The 17,939-nt window shown below is 43.2% G+C and overlaps 1 protein-coding gene across 4 annotated transcripts in view; it reads right to left on the bottom strand.

Annotated features, from left to right (window-relative positions):
• Positions 1–7,623: 7,623 nt before the first annotated feature.
• DOCK4 (dedicator of cytokinesis 4) overlaps positions 7,624–17,939 on the bottom strand; it is a 253,508-nt gene continuing 243,192 nt past the window's right edge. For all 4 annotated transcript variants that reach the window (XM_030013859.2, XM_030013862.2, XM_030013860.2 and 1 more), the window contains 4 exons: positions 17,692–17,764; positions 15,071–15,184; positions 14,057–14,118; positions 7,624–10,756 (listed from right to left, as the gene is read on the bottom strand). In XM_030013859.2, the coding sequence (XP_029869719.1) occupies positions 10,331–10,756; positions 14,057–14,118; positions 15,071–15,184; positions 17,692–17,764 (675 nt within the window). In that variant the 3' untranslated portion in view covers positions 7,624–10,330. The remainder of the gene's footprint in view (positions 10,757–14,056; positions 14,119–15,070; positions 15,185–17,691; positions 17,765–17,939) is intronic.

The following is a 17,939-nucleotide window of genomic DNA, read 5'->3' as shown; positions in this document are numbered from 1 at the left end:
CAGAATGTAACATACCACATTGCTATGATTTATTTCTGGCAGCTTAGAAAGAATATGAATTCTTTTATTTTGCATTTTTATTAAGTGCATGCTGTATATCAGAATTTTTGAAGTTCTAATGTGTAGCATCACTTGATTTCAAAACACATTACAGAAATAAAACACAACTACGTAGTAATTGCAATTTTATGCTTCAATTCTCCACCACATCAGCACATTTCAAGATTAGTCTATTGAAGATGATTGCCTCTGAACTATTTGATTGTAAATGGTTTAAAGAGCTTCCACTTTCACCCTGAGTATGTACTAGATTATATATACATTTTTCATACTCCTATTAGATACAATGATCTTAGAGGAAGGAACTTAAAAAAACGATGTAGGTTGCAATCTGCCTGAAGCAAAAATATTTTAGTGAGCCAGTCTTGAAGTTTAAATACTTTTGTTACAATTGTAGGAAGAATTCCAATTATGCACAGAAATGAGTGGCTATTTCCAACGCATAGTGCATAAGCCTACAAAAAAATCTGTTATTAATAATCCACTAAATTTAAAACAATCTTTAGTCTGAAGAGACAAACCAATGCAAAAAGTGAGAATAGAAGCACTGGAAAACTGTTTTTGCGTAAATAATTTTACAAGGTCACTAAAATAATAATAAACCATTCTTCAACACATGCTCTTAACACCTTCATTATCCACCACCAGTCTCTGCTATTTATTCCAAACACATTTATTAAAAATCAGAAACTAGAGTCGCTTCACAACCTGTTTGTGCAAAAACATATCCCTTTTGAAGAAGTCAACATCTTTTTGACCTGAATATTACCTGCAACATTTTTCTTTGGGCGCTGAGAACTCATACAGCAACCTGTGCAACTTACTAACCTCATCACCTAGGACCAGCCTCCCCTGTGGAGTCAAGATTTCAGTTGTTCTGATCCGTTGTTTATTCACCTATTTTCTGGCTCTGCCCACTGGAAAGCATGCTAAAGGAGGGGAGCCTGCCCTCTTGCTTGCGTTGGGCTATTCTGACTGTGCTGTGCAGAAGCATCATTTAATAGGCACTTACTCAAATGCAGGCAAAGCAGGGAAGGCAGATCACTCGTTCTTCCCATGACTGCTGTCTGACCTTGTCAGTATGTTGCTTTCCAGGTAGGATGCACAGAATAAGACCCCTACAGAAGATCTGAGGAGGAGCCACAGCAGTTTGCTCCAGATAAAAACAAAACCAACTGTACCTTTGCAAAGTGCTGCTGACTGCACCACAGCCAGACTGAGGATTCAGCAGTGAGATTAAAACTGTCATTCGCTGTTGTTATCAATTCACTTACTTTTAGCGCTGCTAAATATGTTGTACAAGGACAGCGTGGCACGATGCTTTCTTGCCCGTGAGATTCTGCCTCACTGCAAGCACTCGCACACATTTCAGAGCACCAGTTTTAAACTGGCCCCTCAAAATAAAGACGGGGAGCCAGGCAAAGCTAGCCTGCTGGGGGAGCGCATGTTCCTTCAGGAGTGCGGCACGGCTAAGTCCGTATAAGGTTAACTTGTTTGAAATTTGTCAATATTCTGTCAACAATAAATTCACAATATGGTTTAAACGAAGTATCTTTTTTATTTTGGGAAGTACACTCCTGTCTATTGCCTTTTTCTTTAGAGACCAACGTAGAAATCAGGGACAAACCTGTGGTTTCCAGAGCAAATTCAGGTTAATCTAGCTGCAGTATTTATTAATTTATGTATAACAAGTGTTTCTAGAAAAAAGTGTTACAGCCCTGTGTTCCACAACACACAAATTATCAGGGAGAGACCAAATCAGCAAACTAGCCAGATGTTTTGTCAGCCCAGCAAACCTTCACAAAACAGCTTTCCGTTCTGCCAACAGCAGCCACAGCTTTGGTTCCTTTCGTCACCCAACCAAAGCAACTCGTCTCGGCAATCATCGTTTGCTAATTAGTTTGAATTACGCGACCATAGCCGAGATTTTGGCAGCCTGTTCTGGAACAGATTTATTAATGATGACCAGTTATGACCAGGTAGAATTTCTGACAAATGATTTTTTTTATTGTTACCTGACAATATATGGGAAGCCTTCAATTAGATAAATGCAGTTAACGAGCTGACCCTGCCATCTGCTGTCGTTTCTGCTGCTGCTTCCGTAGTTTAGTGCCTGCTCGGAGTCTCCCAGGTCACTCCCTTTCCTTCAGCTCAGCATGGAATACAAATCTCTCTAATGAGCCAACACAGTATCGAAGACCTGTCATTCAAGCTGTGCCTGGTTTCATCTAACACAACTGCTGAAAGCTTCACTTGCAAGATGGGCTGGTGACGTCTTCAATAAAAATAGCACCGAACCAGGAAAGGCTCACTAAGAGAATTTGCAAAATCCGCTAAGTTTCCCCGTTCTCACGCTAAATAAGCGTAGAGTTGGTGAGAACGATAAATAGCAATTTTGTTTTACGATTTGACATTTTAACTGTGTTCTTTACAGTGCTGCAGCTCATTGCAGGTAAAACAACTGTGTGTAACGCCGTGACAGCTAGCTGTGATACTCAACATACCGCAAGCACATCACTGCTGCAGCAGCAAGGACACCGCGTGAGAGAGGGCAGCGTGCCGTGGTGCACAGCCGTGTCCCCGCTTCACCGTGTCGGGGGCACGTGCAGAAGAAGCACACTTTCCACAGCAAGACGGAGCTCGCCCATTTTTTTGTCCTTGCGTGCGCGTGGTGAGGGGCCAGCAGCGAGCGGCCGGGCTGGGGAACTCCTCCTGGCACCCCTGCTGCTCCGCCGGAGCTGTGAGGGACCCTGCCGAACCCAGGTCCGTTCGAGTGGCTCTGGAAGCCCTGCTTTCCCCCCGTGTCAGCTCCTTCTCCCTGCAAACTCCTCTCCCCTCACCCACGCCAGCCACGTAGCCTCCAGTAAGATCAGCGGGTCCGGCCGGCACAGGTACGCCTGGTGGGATTCGCTCTGAAAAAGAAAACTGTTGCCGAGGTGGTACTTTTTCTGTCCAATCCATTTTGTGATTACAAGACATGTTTTTCATGGAGAAATCAGTACGAGAGAGACATGGACATACCGGAGACAGTTCAATGAAGGGTCGTGAAGATGATGAAGGGACTGGAGCATCTCTCCTATGAGGAAAGGCTGAGAGAGCCGGGACTGTTCAGCCTGGAGAAGAGAAGGCTCGGGGTGAGTCTCATCAAAGTTTGTAAATACCTGAAGGGAGGGTGCAAAGAAGACAGAGCCAGGCTCTTTTCAGCGGTGCCCAGTGACAGGCCCGGAGGCAGTGGGCGCAAACTGAAACCCAGGAGGTTCCCTCTGAACATCAGGAACTGCTTTTTCGCTGTGAGGGTGACCGAGCACTGGCGCAGGCCGCCCAGGGAGGCTGTGGAGTCTCCATCCTTGGAGATACCCAAGAGCCGTCTGGACACGGTCCCTGGCAACCGGCTCTAGGTGGCCCTGCTTGAGCAGGGGGGTTGGACCAGATGACCTCCAGAGGTTCCTGCCAGCCCCAACCATTCTGTGATTCTGTGAAATGATTCTTTGTGCCTTCAGCCAGGCAGATTTGGGCATGGGGGGGGAAGAGGAGCAGGAATTAAATACAACTCTTAAAGAACAAGGTGTGAACCTCTGTCTCTCCGTGGCTATCCTTTCCCATTCAGGTACTTCTGGGGTATTACAGCAAACGTTGGAGGTGCTCATGGGCTTGGCGTCATTCATAAACACAATCTGCTCCCTGGAGCGCTGTTGGCTCTTTTCTAGGATTGGGAAGCTATTTTTAATCTACATTCAAACAAGCAGTAAATTCACAATTTAGAACTGATCTTTACCCTTTGAAGGCTTGGGATCAAGGGCTAGCTAGAGAACTTCTCTGAACATGACTAATAGATCACATAGCACTGACCACAATCTTTTCTCTCTTCTTCTTTCTTCTGTCCTACCCTTTCTCTGCACAGGATTGAGAAAAAACCCCAACAAAATCCATCCTCTCTAGGTAGAACAACAACATAATTCAAACCTACATGGACACTAGAGAAAACCACTCACCAGCATTATCTCACACAGGGGGGAAAACCCAGTAAAGTACATGGTAAAAATCCAGCACTTCTCAAAAAGTTGCAAATATTCCAGAAGTCAAAACAGATCTTTATGACCTGAAAAACAATTTTCTTCCTTGCCGCTTGCTCCCCTATAGGCCCTGTCTGCATGTTCAAAGTAGCAGGTTACGACTTGCTTTGATTTTGCTTGCTTATCATCATGCAGCTCAGGTTTCACAGCTATAAAAACTCCACTGAATTATAGCTTTAGGGGTATTGACAGGATGCACTTCAGTTCGGAGACAGAACTCGGAGGAGGGACTGCAGATACAGGAAAACTCTCCTTGGCAACATAAAAAGCCTCTGTCCAGCGTGCACAATCTTCCTTTGCTGCACTTAATGGCCTGAGAAGAGCGCAGCACGGTAATATTTGTTGCTTCATCTCCTAATGCACTAGCTGAAAAAAAGTTTATTGATGTATTTTGTTCATTGTAAAGTGTATTGTGGTCAGTGTTAGACTGTTTTATTTTCTTCAGGTGGGACTAAATTCATTGCGTACCAGCTGCTTTCACCCAACTCCTCTTGGACACATGCCAGTTTCTAAAAACGTCGACATGAACCTTTGCATTCATTTTACTGGGTGTTGTATCACATCCTTGGATTTACCGTGGCACCGTATTTACAAAGGTCAACTTGAATGTCTCAAAACCAAGCACAGTGGTTAGGCTGCAGCAGACTCTGCTCCAGACGGCACACCTGCAGCAAGCCCTCCTCTTCCAACAGATGGCAAAAATGAGACTGGCACGGGAGTTCAAAGAGCACGGGCAGCTGGCTCTACAGAGCTCTTTGCTTTGGCTCTACCATAGCCTATTCAGCGTATAAGGACAAATCATTGCACAAGGTATGTCCCTTGAATAGCAGCCGGCCCAAAGACTCAGAGCAATGGTCTCAAGTCATCTTTGGCTTAAAGCGTAGATCCAGCATTTCTTTGCTCCCTGTACAGCAGTGGTTTGTCTCCCCTTATCCCATGCTCAGCAACCCTCTTTAAAAAAAAAAAAAAAAAAAAAAAAAAAAGTGTATCTACCTGGCATTATTTTTTCTGTGAGAAGAAAATCAGGAAACAAGGCAAAAGGTTTCCATTTACAGGGTGCGAGGGGACTGAGTTTCACCCTAATCAAAGCTTAGTCCCTGCAGGACATTACCTACACCCCACCTCCTGGTTTTAGTAAATTAGTTTAGTCCCTGTCCTTGAGCTGTCGCTAGGTCCGTGAACACAAACTCCTGCAGGTGCTCTACAGGTAAACTCCCCCCCCCCCAGCTTTTGTGCTGAAGGCCCTTGTGATCCTCCCCTGGGAGCGGACGCGTGCCTGTGCTGCGTCCCTTTGGGCTGCGCTTCTGAAATATTCCCCACGGGAAAGGTTGAAGCAGCTCCTCGCTGACGACCTTTCTTTTGAAAAGCGAGAGGAAACACTTCAAGGGAAGTCAGTGAGGTCAAGGAAAAAGAACAGCGATAGCAGTCTGTCACAAATAAGCAAGAATGTAATGCAGAGAATGCCTCTGCAAAATAATTTCTAAGGAAATGGAACAAATTGAAATACACTAGTGGATCTAATACCAGAAGCAAATCAATGATGTAAAACATATTGAAATGTATAACCAAAATTTCAGCAGCTTATGAGCTATCAGAGCAGCTATTTCCTATGAAATTTGGACATGGATTCGCTCCCTAAAATACCGAGATGTTCATTGCAAAATACACTACCAATTATGTACAATGGGGTAAGAAAAGAACTGTTTAGCAAAGCCAGGGAAATATTTTAAGATCTTGCAGGGCTTTGCAATTTAGAAACTCTTTGCCCTTGCAGTTTACGGCAGTCAGCCTTCTCTGTCCTCTGGTAAGCCATAGCAAAAGAAAAAAAACCTCACCTAAAGCCTCTGGAAAAAAAAACAACAAAACAAAACAACAAAAACCCCAACTGTGTTTTGTCAGGGCTATCCAGCTTCCCTTCTGCCCCCTTCAGCTCAATCAGGAGTTAAGCCAGTATACAATTACGCTACAATAGCTTGAAGAAATGTATTTGATGCTTCAATTTCAGCTAACATTTCAATTTCTCTCACTATTATTTTTCCTGGCTGGGTGAAAACATACTTGGATTAATTATCTAGCCGTCAAGGGTTTTGCCTAAGTTTTATTTGCCCCCCCCTTTTTTTTTTCTCCTTTTTCAACTGTTCACCTTCTTTTCCTTTGTTCTAACACAGTCTTCCTGAAATAAATACAGCCCCAGCATCAGTCAGCTAGAGAGGAGCTATGAACTGTATCCTTAACACAAGTTCTAACCTGGGTAAGTTTGCCCAGCCGTGCCTGGGAGGCTCGTGCCATAGGCTCTGTCCCCACTGCAGTCTGCAAAGCCACCAGCCTGTCATTACAAGCACACCGAGCTCCTTACTGAACAATCCAATTTTTTAAAATATTTAATGTTCTTTCTTCAGCAGCCTTATTTTACCACCCAGGAAGAGTCACTCCATCCTGACGCTTTGTGCACACGTGAGGTATGCAGCTCTAAACCTTTTATATTCCTAAGGCTTGCATGTTTTAGCCATTTAATCGCAAGATTTTTTTGTTAATGTTATCCAGAGTAACTAATCATCCTAGTTCCTTATATGAAATATATGTCAAAAGCTGAATTAAAATGACAAGGAGCAGATAAAAGACAAATTCAATGAATATGGAAAGGGCTTTCTCCTGCAGAATCTGGTTCAAGGTCAGAATCTCAAGGGCTCCTGCGGTGACCATCCTTTCACGCTGTCCCAGCAGATGCGGCTTTGCCCTTTGGCGAGCGTACGTCAAGGCTCTACCTGGATCATCAGAGTGTTGTGGGAGAACCCGGCTACCGACAGAGCTCTGGAGCAAAGAGCTGCGTCTGTCAGCGCCTGGGGTTACTGATACAATGCTGCTACATGCCTCGCTGACTATGGTTACGCTCAAAACAAGATGCTTTTCATCATTTATACCTCAGGCATCATCAGCTCCTGCCTACTGGTACCTTTTTGCTCAGTCACTGTGCTTTTTGCAGACACTGTTGGACAATCCGTGAGCAAGAACGGTCAGGCGGGAGGGCGAGGTGCCACTTCCATACAGAAGATTTACACGTAGCTACACCCTGTTCCATCTGAACGGGGCCATACCTGCACTACCCTGAAACCTTTCCTATCAAGGGGTAACTTCAGCTTTGTGCTTCTTCCAGGACACAGGCTATGGGCTATGATCTGACTTGAGACATCATCATAGTCGAGTTCACTCACACCACAGAGGTATTAGCCCATCATAAGAACCAGTCTGAATTGCATCATTTCAAAGCCAGCCAGCCCAGTTTGCAGTTGCTTCTGCAGCACCCCAGGGGTACCAGCATCTCAAATGCAGTGTTTAAATACAAGATCATCTTACCCGTTACACATACGTTGGCTAACGTTCAAGCTAGCGAGTAGTAACAACAACTTCTTCTCATAGGTCCTCCTATACGAGCTTCTGAATTACTCACTGTCATCCAGAAAGCGATAAAACTACATTTATGAGTAATACATAAAATTCAAACGAGACCTTTATTTACATTAGGTTTTCAAGCGTCGGGTGTTGCAACATACATAACAAAATTTCATACTACATTTTTTATAGGAAATCAGGTTGAAAAGCTGATCTACAGAATCAATTTGTCAAAACTGGCTAAGCAGAAAATGTGTCAGCTCGGTTTTAGAGTACTCTGTCAATTTTACACCGTCTGCTATCGTTCAGAGTATTCCTGATGTCATGGTTATAAAAACAGAGTGCTCATGCAGGTTAATTTACAGTGAACTCTCCTAGTAAATTTTACATTCTTCACTTGTTCAGAAGAGCAGGTCAATACTCTCCACATTGTCTCACAAAGCAATTACGGATCCAAATAGGGAGAAAACTAGATCCATCAGGAGACTTTTAACAGAAAGAAAACTGGATTTAGCAAGACAAGGAGTCAGAACTTTAATTCCGTGACAAACTGAATTATAATCTCTCATTCTGTAGAAAACAAGTTGTACTGTAAAGATTAATCAAGTCCTTTTACTCCATATTAACATTATGCAGCAACCAATATGAGTGTCTAGGTAAACAGAAACTTTGTGAAATGTTTTGCTGCAAAGCTGACTTCAGTAATGCACGCAAATGATAAAGTCATCCACTCTGCTCACTGCCAGAAATAAAAAAAAAAAATGGCTTCAGGAGCTAGTAACACTGATTCATACTGTGCTCAAGCACTAGTCAACAAAACCTATTAAACTACACAGGGGTCAAAAAAAAAAAAAATCAAAGTAGCTTTGTTATCTTACTTGTGACACCTTATTTAAATCTCAGGCATTACTTCTTTATATCAGCATAAATACGTAGCCTTCTACACCTTTTATGATGTGGTTACAGACACAAAAATGTTATAGTAGAAAGCAAGAGCTAGTTCAAGGAACTTCAGACTTGGAAAGCAGCAAGATACAAAGCTAAAATTCATGTTCCTTTTCAAGTTATGAATACTTTCACTAAAACATAAATATTTTAACATATATTAATTTTTTCTGACATTCAAAATTGTAAAGTCAATATGGCAGAATTATTGTTAAAAGCACATATTTACAAATATTCTTTTTTCCATACATAAAGTATTTGGCATAATTATAACAATCTTACTGCATACACAACTGTTTGCTTCTTTTTCACATAATGGTACACTCCTTATTAAAATTTACCAATTATGTACAAAAATACTTGAACATTTATTATAGAAAACCTCTATAACTACCATCAACAGCTTGTAACTGCTGAAGGTTTAATTGAGAGAATATAAAAAGTGGTCACTTTCTTCCAGTTAAACTATCGACAAATAAAACACAGCTAAAATGAACATAAGCTTCCCAACAAAAGAGGGAGAATATTTTTAACAGCATGATTTAAAATGCAGTTCACACATCTGTTTCCCAAGCACATGTTAAACAGTCAGTAAAAGAAAGAGGATACAAAAAATACATACAGAAGGTGCTTTTTTTTTTTTTTTCTTTTTTTTTTCTTTCCCCTCCACATTCCTACGGCTTGGCATTAGCTTTCCAGAGCTCTTCAGATGCCAGTCACTAAAATACAACCTAAGGCCAAACACCATTCCTCTGCAATAAAGACGATGGTGATGAACTCAAGCTAAAAAGCAAATCCAAAACCTGACTCCACTGGTACGTACACATCCAAAGAGCTGTTCGGAATTTTTGCTAGGTTTTTACAGAATTACTAATGACCTTTGCAATTAAGCTTTTGAAATTTATTGATCGATAACCAGTAATTTGTACTTTAAAAAATGTGTTCATTGAGTGTATTGCCTCGGTACTAGTCAGTACTGATTCTTGTACACAAGTTAAAGGAACAATTTATTTGTACCTATTTCATACACAGATTGTATTTTAGGGTGAACTTTCAAAAATAGCAGAGAGCCTCCACTAGCAAACTGCTAGCATTTTAAAAAACAAAACCAGAACAACAAAAAAACCACTAACTGGAAGAATAAAAGTAAATCGCACCTCAAAAAGAAAAGGATGCGTCAGGTACAACAATACACTAATGGCACAAAACCTTATCAAGATTCACCAGAACGGTGCTGTACGCTGAATGAAATGCAGGTATTTTTCCATCTTAAAAATAACATAAACCAAGCGTGGGTTTCAAAGATTCCAAACCACATTCTTACAACAGTTCTCTGCAGTATAACTTGCATTATATCTCAGTTTTTCCACAGACATTTGAAATGACCAACCTGTTCATCAGATAAGAGAAACAACTTTCAGCCTACTTGCAGAAACATCCTAGTCTACAGACTACTTTGTTAGAAAGCGTGCATTTATCTCTAGTAGTAAAGATCCAGTCAGTATATTCTGCATTTTGTAAGAAGCATTCGGCTAACTCGGATGAGAGCTGTAGGGTTTTAGATTTAATTTTTTTAAATAAAAATAAAGTACAAATAAAAGCATTTATCAGTATTCACCACCGTGAAAATTAAAAAAAAAAAAAAAAATCCTCTCAGTCATGCTTCCTATAATATCTGGCAACCCAAATTAGTAATTTCATTTCAAATGTGCAACGTAATATTAATAAGCGTTTCGTAATTGCTCGAGAGAAAAGGTGGGCAAAACGTTAAAGTGCCTAACTAAACACGTTCCACCGTTTTTAGAAAATATTATTTCTTAACCGGGAAAGAATTGGTTGCGATTAAATACAAAAGCGGCTTCTCATAGCTGAGAGACTTTGCGGGGCAGAGGCCTGGGCCGGGGAACCTGCTCAGTCCTCCGGCTGCTGTTTTCCAGATTGTTTGGCCGGACCAGCTGCGGCTTGGGCGGCAGGGCTGGCGGGTCCGCGGCGGGCGGGATGGAGAGGCTGTGAGGTAGAGGAACGGGGCGTTTCAAAGTCCGCTCGTACACGCTGTAAGGCGGCGGGGTTTTGCTTTCTTTTCTCACAGGCTCCTCGGAAACGCTGTAGCTCGGGACAGTCACGGGCGGTTCGCCGCCTTGGCTTTCGAAGCCCGACGTCTCCGACGTGCTGCAGCGGCTGAGCGAAGAGATGCCGCTGCTGTAACTGCCCGACAGCGCCGGGGAGTTGGATATGAGCCCCGAGGAATGATACTCCACCGGAGACGGCGTGAACGATTGCACAGACCCCTGCGCAAAAGAAAGGGCAGAGGAAGAATTCACCCGGAGTAAACGAGGCAGAGCGCTGCCGCGCCCAGGCTGAAAACACACAGGGATGAGCGCGTGGATTCTGGGGCTTAACACACGTGGACAGTTGCGTCCCTGTTTGATTAGGATCCCGTGAGAAACCAACAAAAAGCTCATTTCGAGAGCGCCTACGTACACCTTGAACAGTGCTCGTGCCAGTGATTCGTGCAAGTGGAAGTGAAACCGTACTGAAGTGTTAACCTTACTATCAAAATACCCTGGAAAAATCCGGAAGCCTTTAAAACGAACCCTGGATTTTCCCGGCTGTAAGCGAAAGGCCCAGCCCCGCGCCGGGCATGCCGAGCGGCGCCCTGCCCTCTAACGCCAAAGCGCAGGCCTCGCGTCCCGGTCGCCGCCGCTACTTCAGTCCCTCGCGTTTCAAACTCGTCCTCCGAAGCTTCTCGCGGTTCTACCACGCCGTCACGCGACGCGCCTTTATGCGGCGGCATCGTTCCCGAGCGCGTCGCAACGCCGGCGCCGGAGGTGAAGCGCACCGGGCGCCCGCCCCGTTCGGCCCGCAGCCTCTGCTGCCGTTCAGGGGGCAGCAGCAAGAAGGCAGGCGGTGGGGCATCGCTGCCGCGGACGGCGTTTTGGAACCGCGGTTGCTCCACCCTTCCTCCCCCCCCCTCTGCGGCCCAGGCGTTCCTTGGGCACGCCGTGCCGCTTGCACGAAGCGCAAAACGTCGCTGCGGGCCCCGGGGACGACGGTCCGGCGGAGGGCGAAGGTTGCAAACGGCTGCGCCAGCAGCCTCGCAGCTCTGGGGGGGAAGGTGAGGGATGGGGGAGCTGAGGGCCCAAGTGGCAACGACAGCGATGACAAAGAATAAGAGGCAGGGCCAGTAAAGCCCTGCCTAAAAACATCGAGCAGTCCTATTCTGGTGAAGCAACTTCAACTGGAAACTGTAAAAGGTTAGACCGTACTTCGCGAGTTGAAAATTTTTTGCAACGTATCCGATTTTGACCGGAGCCATCTGAGACAATCCAGACTTAACGGCCTCAAGCACAGGCTAAAAAAGGGATGGAGAAATCGCATCAAAGACAAATTTCTCACCCCGATTCTTGTTAGGCCGGTTGGCGCTCAGCTGCTCAGCTTGAGGTGAGAGTGAGCCATGCAACAAAGGGCGGGGAGGGGAGGAAAAGGAGAGGGGCAGGGGTGTATAGAGCTGGCTGCACTGACTTTATCCTGTTGAGATAATTTTAGTTATCCGTCTAGGACTGGATCCACAGTGCACTGAAAGCAATGGAAAAAGAAAAATCTTCATTTACATCAGTGGATTTTGTACTAAGATGGCCTTCTCTGGCAGCACGTAACAGTTGGAATCAAAGGCTAAAAATGGAGCCCTTTATATGGCTAGGGAAGAGCAGAGCAAGTTTTATTTAAAGCTCAATACACGTTGAAGGCATTTCAGGCATTGTGAGGAGCCTGTTTAACTACTTGTTTCAGGTTCTGTTCCTCTGCATGTGAGGAGGCTGCAGCTGCACTCCTACCCCTGCAAAAGTCCAGGGTTAAGATTTTCAAATAAATGATGTAATTGGTTCAAGTTCCAAGAACACTCGGATTAAGTGACCGTAGATAAGATTTAGGACATTTGCTTTTGTCATTCAGAACAAGAGCAAAAATATGTGTAAATCCTGCCTGCTTTAATTTAGGAGCTGAGCAGGGGTAAGCACTTTTTTTCCTGACAGCAGTACAGACTGATTGTACCAGTAGTAACAGTCTAGACACCACAACAGTCTGGAAATTCATGGATGCTTGAAGTGAGATCCAGCAACTCTCAGAATTATTCTGGGCCAGCATTCCTCTCCCATGCGGCAATCCAGACTTTGGCTGTGAAATGCTTAAATACTGTCCAGGCCTTTAGAAGGAAACGTTAGGACAAGCTTCAAACATCCCTAAGAATCATCAGTACCTAGTCCATTCAGGGAAAAAGGAAGAGTTGCTCACCTTGCGTACAAGATCCTAACGCTCTGAAGAGCCTCCTACTAAGCAGTTAGTGTGAAACCTGGGATCAGTGCTCCTGTCAGCAGAAGTTATACTATGGTAATAGAGCTGCGGGGCACTCTAATGGCCAGCACAATTGCTCCGTGTTGATCCCGGACCACTGTGCAGCCACAAGCGGGAATGTTACAGGCTCATGGGATGACAAATGGTAGAATGACTGCAGACTTGTGATTAGGGACCTCAAAGGGAAAGGAGGCATTTAGGGGTGCCACTTTCCTCCTCCTCAGGAGATGTGTACCTCTGCAGCTTTAGTTAGGCATTGTGCAGCTGAGGGACCACTTCAGCAGGGCTGCCTCCCTCTGCCCTTGCAACCTGAGTGCCTGAAGCACCAGTCATGCTCCTTTCCATTTGCTCTCCTGCCAGGTTGTTGAACCTCATACTTCTAACCGCAGAATTATCTCTGCTTCAATGGGGTGGCAGCGGCTATCCCGAGACTAATGTGCAGTCTGTCAATAGCGGGGTTTGCCTGGAATATGCAGGCTGCCTGTTTGTGTCCTCCAGTGCTGTGGAAGACAGATTTCCTGGTCAAGTTTTCCAACAAATAAGCTGCTGTGCAACATGCGGGTACTGACACATTCAAATATCTTGAAATAAAAATGAAACCTGCTCACTTTAGCCTGGATCCCCAGTTGCTATGGGTGTTTAACTGTCAGAGAAGAACCAATGCTTATTCACAGCCTGTGCTTACTGTTTCCTATTGGCAGGCTTCAAACTACTTCCAACTTCTTACACAACCTCCCCGGATCATTCTGCAGAGGAAGTGGATATTAAAATGACTGAAGTAGGGATTACTCTCTAACACACCCTCTAATCCAACAGCTCTGGATGCTGGAGGAGTAAGGGTAATGGGTCGCCCCCTCCTTAGCTGGCATCTCCCCTCTTGCCACTGTTGGAGACAAAATTCTGGACTAGGTGGACCACTGGGCACCTCTTACATTTAATCCTTACACTCCCTTCTGTCCACTGACTCAGGTGAGCTTGATTATCCAGGTAGGTGAGAAGTCTAGTATTGAGAGGCTAAAGATTCTCAAGATTAGGTTTCTTGCCTGCGGTTTTGAAAATCTTCAGAGCTGTTGTAAGAGTAAGCAGCCGTAACAATTGTGAGTGGTTTTTGTATAGGCATATGATAATAAAAGGAAAACATAATACTATCCCAAATAATGTATATTAAGTATATACTATCTACCCCACAATACGTACGACCTGTCCCACAAAGTCAGTTCACTGCAATAAGACAGTACCTTCATTGGTGATCTGCCAGCAGGAGAAGGGGAAACGGAGGCTATGTGTCTTGCTGGTGATGCTGTAAGTCAGAAAGATTTCAGTGCACTCTTGGCATTACAATTTTCAGTAAGAAATCTTTTTAAGTGGATAGGAGATCATTCAATACACAAACATTATCTCTGGTTCCCTCTAGGTACTTGCCTGATGGCTGCAAATAGTTTTAGAGATTTTATTTTACTTTGTTCTCAGGATTATCTTGCAGTACAACCAATGAAGTATAAGAAATTTCTGCATCCATCTTCTCTGACAAATTTTATATCACCATAAATTGGTTTATATCCTACCAAATGATATCAGAATTCAAAAAAAGTCAGTATAATAACTTTTCCCTTCCTCTTTTTGTTCTTCTATTAAGAAATTTATTATGTATTTGTACGTCAAATAAGAAAACAGACAATACATAATGTACTTAGATCAAACAATTACCTGTAAATATACTGTAAACATGCCTGGACATACTTTGAGGCCTAAGTCTAAAACACAAGAAGGGTCTTCACTCCCTTGAAAACAATTATATTTATAGTATCACTTAAGCAGCCTTTCCTTTAAATGGAAGTTAATCTTTTGAAAGGCAAATTGGTTATAGTAACAGAATTCGTGTACTTCCACGATTGCTGTGCGTTTTCTGGCCAGTAAGATTCTTTGTGGTTAATGATCATTTCTGATTGCTAACCTCCAATTATCATAAGATCAAAAGATTAAATTTGATCATCCTCCCCAGTACCAGCATGAACTGTCTGAAACTACTCAGTCATTAAGTGAAAGGGCAGAGTATTGGAAACAGAATACTACAGAGAACACTAACGAGATGAAAAAACCTGCGGAGGCAGTTCTATGGCCTTCCCTGTAAGCAATCAAATAATACATTAACCTGCTCAGGAAGTTAAACATTAATCAGAGTGGAAAGAATCTAAGCCCTCAAGTAGATAATTTTTTTACTGGAGCTTAGCCTGAAATGCCCATTAACTCACCAGTCTGTGCAGGTCTTGGTGGTACAGGAGGAGACATAAGCTTTCCACTTTCTGATGTGTTTCTGGCTTCCTTCCCGCTGTCCAGGCTCCAGCTGCTGGGGGTGGTGTTTACAGCTGGAAGAGAATGAAAAAGCTGGCATAGGCATCAACACTTCTTGCTCTCTGACTTGCCTTTATCCATAAGGGTAAACATACACAGAGTGAAAACGTTAAACAACAAGTTGCCTGAAAAGCTCTCATGATTACATCAACATTTGAAAAGCTCTTAAATAATGGCTGTCAATCTCCCGGTTGCCTGATGCATGCATCTGGCCCTCAGGTCAGTTTGTGATTGTATAGCAGTTGGGACCATCAACAACCGCAGCGGCTGAGATAGCACTCTGGTGCACTGCAAATCCAGCCACAAAGGGAGATAAGCTTGAAGCCTGTTATAATCGGTTTATCGTTGCACCAGACTCCTATTTAGAGGTTTCTAGGCAGAGGGGAACAGACTATTCAGAAATTGTTTCCATTAACTCATCTTATATACAGAAGGGACTAGAGAAAGGAACTCGCCAAATTCCAATCAACCTCCCTCAGAAAGCTTTCCATGCTAACACAGTTTTTTTTGCCTGCATAGGCTACAAATTCAGAATTGAAAGAAGGTGGAAAGAAGAGCACAAAATGAAGGGAGTAAAAATTGGAAGAAATGGAAGTGTCTGGGGGCAGGGCGGAGGGGGGAGGAATCAAATGAAGAAAATATTGTGGACTGCGAAAATTTATATACACTGTTCGTATCCATGGTCAAGGATCTCTGCTTGATCATGTAAATTGACTATCACCTTGACGTGCATAAAAGTGGCAGTTGTATTTGTCTATGTTACCTTTACCAAGTTCCATAACTTTAATTGAATGATCCCGTAAGGCCTGGAACAGCTTCCCTAACAGAACTGGATTATCTTATGTTATCAAGGAGCCACCAATATTGGAAAGAAGTCAGATAGACAGAAAGACAGGGCATTTAACATGGACAGGACAAAAGCTAACTTAAACCCCACAATTTTTCGTACACATCCTGTAAAAAAGTGGAAAAAACCTGCTTTAAACCCCCCCCCCCCCCCCCCCCAAAAATCCCACCAGAAAACCCCCCCACCTTCAAAGCCTCAAACCTCTTGCCTTGCCATTACAGTTTCCTTCTTGTCTGCTTGTTTCATAGGTGTGAGTAGAGAACCACACGCAAGGACCCTGTGCTCCTTTACAAAGATGAAGCGAAAAGCAAAGTATTGTTGCTAACGGATGGTATCAATTATTGCTATTATAGCAACACCAAGGGCTCTCAGAAGGACTGCAATATATATACCCACTATACCAGTATATACCAGACTTAATACAAAAAGAGCAGTACAAATAATATTTGTTTCATAACTGTAACAATATTGTTACAGTATAATTGCACATTAGTTGACCCCGAGAACAGTGCACAGAATAATCTATTTTCTGGAGGACCATTTTGCTTTTTTTATTGTCAAAATATGCATTACATTGTTTGCTTTTTATTGTAGGCTGTCACCTAGCAGTATGGTTTTGCCCTCGTCCTAAAAATGACTTGGCACCAGACCTAGGTACTCTACATGCCTGATCTCTTGAAAAGCCAATTTTTTCTTTTAAGTCATCCAAGCAGTCAGTTCTTTGGACTGCTAAAGTCTCCAGGAGAGAATACTTTATTTTAACAATTCTGTAATGTACTTGGCTGCATAGGCCAGTGGAAAAGTTTTGCCATTTCCATGTTAAATTATTTTATATGTTTTTCAGCCCTGAGAAAAATTCCACACTTAAGCTTTCATAAAAACTTGGACACAAAAATACTTAAAAAATCAGCTCCTATTGATGAAAATCTGATTCCTGGTCAGTTCTTGTTACAGTATATTCTTAAAATAGTTATTTTCAATACACCTGGTTTACTGTATCCTTTATTCAGGGTACCACAAAGGCAGTGCATAATGAAATGACGGAGCATATTATGGATGTGGAGCACATAATGAAATCGTGGCACAATAACTGTGCCAACAGTATTGAATTTCCCCATGCGCAAAATTATACAAGGCAGTATTTTGTCTATGGAAATTCATAGGTTTCTCATTTACTCTAATTAAAACCAACAAACCACAAATCGATCTTTTCTCTTCCATCAAAGTGTAACCAAAAGCACAGTGACTTATATTTGGTAAAGAGGACTTGCAGGTACCAAACTTCAGGACTCTATCCATCTCTTTAGCTTCTCTGTGCCCCAGTCTCCAGAAGTTCATCTCCAGGGCTCACCACCCCATACGTCTCCCTTGAGAAGCAGAAAGGAGAGCTCTCACAGGCAGCCTGCTGCCACCTGCTGCACCACCACCCCTTCCTGCAAACTTCTGGACCCTGCCGAGTGCAACACTCAGTTCAAACAAACACCATGTTCCCCCCTTTTTGGCAAAATGTTTTGAAACTTAGAGTGTTAGCATAATTTAGTTAGTTAGTTAGAATGTTTTGAAACTTGGAGTTGACAGTATGCGCTCAAAAGAATTAGCATTCTACAGGAATACGACAGGTTAATTATATTTTCATTGCTTCCAAGACTGGTATGGTGCAGCATTTCCGCTCACCTTTGTCAGGGCCAGGCAGATTGGAATCACTTCGTGGCAAAGCGCCGTCTCCAATATGATTAAACAGCATTCTCTGTAAATTGAGAATAGCATGGTTTATGAATAGCTGCTGTTGTATTTCAGTAGCCTTTAAGAAAACAAATATCTTTTTGTTATTATCCCCACCACACAGGCCTACTTTGGAGGTAGAGCGATAAACATCACCTAAGAACATAAATAGCTTAATAAAAATATGTGTATACAAATAG

The sequence above is a fragment of the Aquila chrysaetos genome, chromosome 5 (genome assembly GCF_900496995.4).
Source record: "Aquila chrysaetos chrysaetos chromosome 5, bAquChr1.4, whole genome shotgun sequence".
Lineage (NCBI taxonomy): Eukaryota > Metazoa > Chordata > Aves > Accipitriformes > Accipitridae > Aquila > Aquila chrysaetos.
This window is presented reverse-complemented; position numbering and strand designations above follow the sequence as displayed.